The 5,154-nt window shown below is 51.5% G+C and overlaps 2 protein-coding genes across 2 annotated transcripts in view; one reads left to right on the top strand and one right to left on the bottom strand.

Annotated features, from left to right (window-relative positions):
• The window catches only part of LOC103395632 (neuronal acetylcholine receptor subunit alpha-10-like), a 10,371-nt gene extending 7,111 nt beyond the window's left edge, over positions 1-3,260 (bottom strand). Inside the window, exons 1-5 of the mRNA XM_025065588.1 lie at positions 2,433-3,260; positions 1,032-1,177; positions 784-938; positions 440-686; positions 65-350 (exon numbers count right to left, since the gene is read on the bottom strand). Coding sequence (XP_024921356.1) covers positions 65-350; positions 440-686; positions 784-938; positions 1,032-1,177; positions 2,433-2,478 — 880 coding nt within the window. The 5' untranslated portion in view covers positions 2,479-3,260. The remainder of the gene's footprint in view (positions 1-64; positions 351-439; positions 687-783; positions 939-1,031; positions 1,178-2,432) is intronic.
• A 410-nt stretch (positions 3,261-3,670) lies between these two features.
• The window catches only part of siah2l (seven in absentia homolog 2 (Drosophila)-like), a 6,199-nt gene continuing 4,715 nt past the window's right edge, over positions 3,671-5,154 (top strand). Inside the window, 2 exon segments of the mRNA XM_017041626.2 lie at positions 3,671-3,892; positions 3,895-4,217. Coding sequence (XP_016897115.2) covers positions 3,817-3,892; positions 3,895-4,217 — 399 coding nt within the window. The 5' untranslated portion in view covers positions 3,671-3,816.

Below are 5,154 nucleotides of genomic sequence, written 5' to 3'. Positions count from 1 at the left end.
ACCAGGTACAGACACCAGGTACCAGGTGCAGACACCAGGTGTTTCTCCTGGTACGACAGCTCACCTATGAGAGGGACGCTCTCCGACGGCGGCATGCTCTCGGCCACCAGCAGCTGGAACACAGTCAGGGCCAACAGCACCGTCACCCCCAGGGAGACTTTCTCACCCGAGTCGGCCGGCAGGTAAAAGCCCAGAGGAGCCAGAAAGGAGATCATCATGCAGGGGACGAGGAGGTTGAAGATGTAGAAGGAGGCGCGTCTCTTCAGGTGCAGAGTGAAGGTGATGTCCGGGTACGGATCCGAGCAGCAGCCGTACAGGATGACGTTTTTCTTGGCAGGCATCCCCAGGACCTGGTGAACCAGGAAATAAAAAACAAACAAACGTGAAGGAGCCGACGAACCACACTGTGACGGAGGTCTTCAGTCCCCAAACTGCCCACCTCCCACTCCACGTTGGCCACGAAGTCGGACAGGTCCGCACTGTCCAGGGCGTTGAACAAATCCATCTGGTTTCCATTGTGAGTCCAGGAGCCGAAGGTCAGGGCACACTGCTGCAGGTCGAAGGGAAAGAAAGCCACGTCCACGGAGCAGGAGCTCTTGGTGATGGCCGGCTGGTCCCACGTGACCTGACCGTCACTCTGGAGAACCACGTTGGTCTCCATGGAGCTGGAGAACTGGTCGTCTGCACTTCAGTGGGGAGAAGAACGGGAGGACAGTCAGAGACCAGAGGGACCAGAGGGGTCAGAGGGACCAGAGGGGTCAGAGGGGTCAGAGGGATCCCTACCTGTTGTAAAGGACGATGTCCGGTCTCCAGACGTAGCTGCTGGGTATACGGATGGTGTCCAGACCGTCGTAGTCCTCCTTCCTCCAGGTGAGGTAGGCGTCCATCCACACCTGCCGTATCCACAGGTACGTCGTCAGAATCTGGTTCCGTTCGTCCTGTTGGACGGACAAACGAACGTTAACGCACACACAACCAGAGCATTAACGATGTGTGTGTGTGTGTGTGTGTGTGTGTGTGTGTGGGGTCACCATGTCGATGATCTGAGACAGAGTGATCTGAAGTGTGACGTTGATGATGTGGACGGTGTCCTCCACCGGCCTCAGAGCGTTGGTGTAGTTGGAGAACAGGTCTCTGAGCAGCTTCTGGGCGAAACGTCCGTGAGCAGCCGAGCAGCCTGGGAGAGAGAGAGAGAGAGAGAGAGAGAGGGAGCTGACTTCCTGTTTACAACTCTTTTTACACCGTAAAGTCCTAACATTCTTTCTACAAAGATGGGAAAGTCTGACGTCATCTGTCGGTCCACAGGTGGTGGTTCTGGGTAAAGAACCTTTATAACCTGGACGGTTGGGGGGGGGGGGGGGCTGTCTGTTTTCTCTCTGTGATTGGTCTAACGTGTCTGTGTATGAAGGTCACTCAGAGACAGAGACGGTGAAGCAGCCACAGATTAAAGAGCACTTCCACAGACCACCACTAGGGTTCCATTTGATTTATTTAAACGTCTGAATGAAGGCGCCGGTGCTGACCGTCACTGACCGTCACTGACCGTCACTGACCGTCACTGATCTTTGTTTAAACGAGAACACGTACACACACAGGGACTGGAGACACACACACATTCTCATCCTTATATGGTGTCCAGTCCTGACCAGTGGACGGTGGACAGACAGAGTTGTCTTCTCTGACATGAAGGCTCTGGTCCAGGACTCTGGTCCAGGAGTCTCTGACCGATCCACACCAACTGACCAGACGACAGAGGTCATGTGACCGCTCAGGCCACCTGCTGGTGTGAACAGGGCGGGTCAGCCAAACAGAGGAATGTTGGCAGAGAGTGTGTGTGTGTGTGTGTGTGTGTGTGTGTGTGTGATGACCACAGAGAAACTGAGGGTTTTTTCTACAACTCCCAAGACTCTCAGGTACGTAAGTGTGTGAATCAGCCAGCAGGTGGTGCCAACGTTCTCCTCTGTTCAGAGTCTGACCAGAACCAGGGCAGTAGAACCATGGGCTCGGTCGTCCCCTGGTTCTGACACTAACAGGTTTCCTTCTCAGCAGCAGTGACTGTAAAGTCTTTGTCACGGAGACACAGTGAAATCCTGAACGCCCACGTCTGACACGAGTGTCGACGCCTGGCGGTCACTGATAAGGTCAGCGGACGCTGCCGTGACCAAACTTGGTCAAATACGGACTTGAGCAGAAACAGAATGTCGTCTTCAGAACCCGTCAGTGAACTCAGCACCAACTCTGGACCAAATCAAAGGTTCTGTTTCCAAGTGGACGTTAAGAAGAGTCGTCTCTGTTCGGTTGTTGTTGTCAAAGTTTGACTGACAGTCGTCAGGTGTCACCGTTATAACACAGTTGTTTAAAAGAATGTCAGAGTTAAAACCATACGTTAAATAAATAAAGTCACAGAAAAAATGAGCCAAAGTTTTTTTTACCTGATGTGAGGAAGAAGAGCAGCAGAGAAGTGCAGAGGAGCTTCATCCTCAGCTGATCACTGTGATCAATGCTGATTATTGATCATCACACTGTGATCAGCAGCAGCAGCAGCACAGTCTGTGGGGACAGAGAGAGAGAGAGAGAGAGGGAGGAGAGAGAGGAGGGGGAGGAGGGAGCAGCTGCTGGTGCAGCCTCCTGGGTTTGCTGTGGTGCAGTGGTCTTTAAATATGGACACTGAAAAAACCTCCTGTCAGGTGGAGGTGATGGGTGGGGGAGGGGCAGGAGATATATATCTGATCAGAACAGAACCTGAACCAGGTACCAGAACCAGTCCAGTCCTGACTTTTCCAGTGTTGTGTGACTGCACTGATAAACAGTGACAGTGAGAGCCTTTGTGGTGGGACCAGGACCAGAACCGGACCAGCCAACAGTCGCCCAGAACCCGGTCAGAACTAAGCCAGTGTTTTGATTCCACAGTCAGGTTCTGTTCCTCCAGGAGAGGTTGGTTTGGACAGAAACCCAAATCAAGCCGACTTTTCAAACCCTGTGAATCTAAAGGAGGATGTGGTCGTGATCTGGTTGTTTTGACTTCTGTCAGTAGAACTCAGACCTGGTCCAGGTGTCCACGGAGGTCTGTGGTCTGTGGTCTGTTACTGCTGGCAGCAGGTTTACACGTTTTAAATTTTTAAAAACAAACACATTTTTAAGTTCTTGTTTTCCTCCTGAGACACAAACTCTTAGGTTTCACCTCCTCGAACCGCAACGATGTCTTTGGTGCTTCGTCATCATCGTCATCATCTTCGTCATCATCGTCATCATCTTCGTCATCATCGTTGAGCTTGAGAATGATGTGACGTGGTAAAAAAGTAGGAGTGATATCCACAGATCCTCCACTAGAGGGGGTTAAAGTGTTAACGGTAGAGATGGAAGCTCTGTTTTCTGACGTCACCACAGATTCAGTTACCGCTGTGGTACATGCTGTCGTTGAAGGTCGTAGTATTTCGTATGGTGGTGACATTAACGCTTAAGAAATAACGACGTTAAACATGTACGATAAAAACTACTGTTTATTTAAAAACACAATTCAATAGAAAGTTTATTTTTACACAAAACAACCGAAAACAGTCCGTCACAGACTCAGACTTCAGGTTTCAACTCGTCACATCATCCGTTTTACTACAAAATCTGATGTAATGATCCTCTGTGTTTCCATTGGCTGAGCCTCCTGTCACTCCATGACGTAACAGCCAATGGCGGCCGGCAGCGTTCATACAAACTGACAGCCGCCATGTTGTGTTTTGAGCAGGAGGATAATCCGGAAGCTGAACCTGGATGTTTGCGGCGGCTCCATAACACGCAGCGAACGAACCGCAGCTCGAAGTCATGAGCCGCCCGTCCTCAGCCGGAGGAGGGCTCGGAGCCGGGAAAGCGGGGGGAGGTAAACACGGAAGCTCTGGAGGGGGGCGCCCGCCGCGGCGGCTGCTACCGCTGCCGAGAACTCTGTCGCCGGGTCGGGGTCTGTCGCTCCATCCACCGCCGTCGCCGTGACGCTGTCCTCGGCCGGTCTGCCCGGGCAGCCACCGGAGCTGACGGCGCTGTTCGAGTGTCCGGTCTGCTTCGATTACGTCCTGCCGCCCATACTGCAGTGCCAGTCGGGTCACCTGGTCTGTAACCAGTGCCGCCAGAAGCTGAGCTGCTGCCCCACCTGTCGAGGCCCGCTGTCCCCCAGCATCCGTAACCTGGCCATGGAGAAAGTGGCGTCCACTCTGCCGTTCCCCTGCAAGGTAACACACAACACAGCCCCGTGTCACGTGACTGGGGAATCAAAACAAAAACAAACCCTGATCTGGGCTGATCTTCAGAACCGTTCAGATCCCTCCGTCCTCCTGTTCCCGCTGCTCCTCCTCAGACACCGTCCCCTCCACACCGTCTGTCTACCCCAACGTTCCCGCTCAGAACTCGGTTGTTTCAGTTGGTCTCACCTGACTGTCACCTCTCCACCCGCCTTATTGATTTGATTTGTTATCTCCTGTTTTGATGAACGTGTTTTATAAATACAATGTCTTATTATTATTATTATTATTATTAATAGACAACAACAGACTCCACCACAGGTCTGGAAACTGACTGAGCTCTAAGTCTGGAAATGGTTGATTTCAGGTGGTTGGTGTTTGTAAAGAATCCACTCAGATTTGTTCTGTTTTAGCAGCACAGACGAGAACTGGTCCACAGTTGACCTCAGTGACCTTTGTGTTGTGATGACCAGTCGGCCTGGACATTATCACTGAATGGACACAGCAGTGGAGTCGGGTTTAACCTGGGATTCAGACGTTGATTTGAGTTGATGTTGTTGGAGTTTGATAAAGAAACATATTGTCATCATTATCTGTTGTTTTGAACTGGACCAATCACTTCTCCCAGTTTTCACCCATGAATCTTCATCACCAGTCACATGGGTCAGAGGTCAAACAGGACCAGAGCGGCAGCGTTTACAGTCACGTGACACCTGCTCAGGTGTCGTCAGTGATCCAGAACATTCCATTACAGAGACATTAATGTTGAATCGAGTGAAAACTGATGAGGAGTTTTTACCCATGATCCTTCACTGTGAGCGGCTCCTGCAGCACCGCCCTCTTAGTTCACCGTCTGTGGTCACTTTATTTGATCACAACGTTACACTAACAGTCTGATGACCTGTGTGTGTGTGTGTGTGTGTGTGTG

The sequence above is a fragment of the Cynoglossus semilaevis genome, chromosome 19 (assembly GCF_000523025.1).
Source record: "Cynoglossus semilaevis isolate Cse_v1.0 chromosome 19, Cse_v1.0, whole genome shotgun sequence".
Taxonomy (NCBI): Eukaryota; Metazoa; Chordata; class Actinopteri; order Pleuronectiformes; family Cynoglossidae; genus Cynoglossus; species Cynoglossus semilaevis.
Note: the sequence above shows the minus strand (reverse complement) of the source record. Positions and strands in the feature narration are given on the sequence as shown.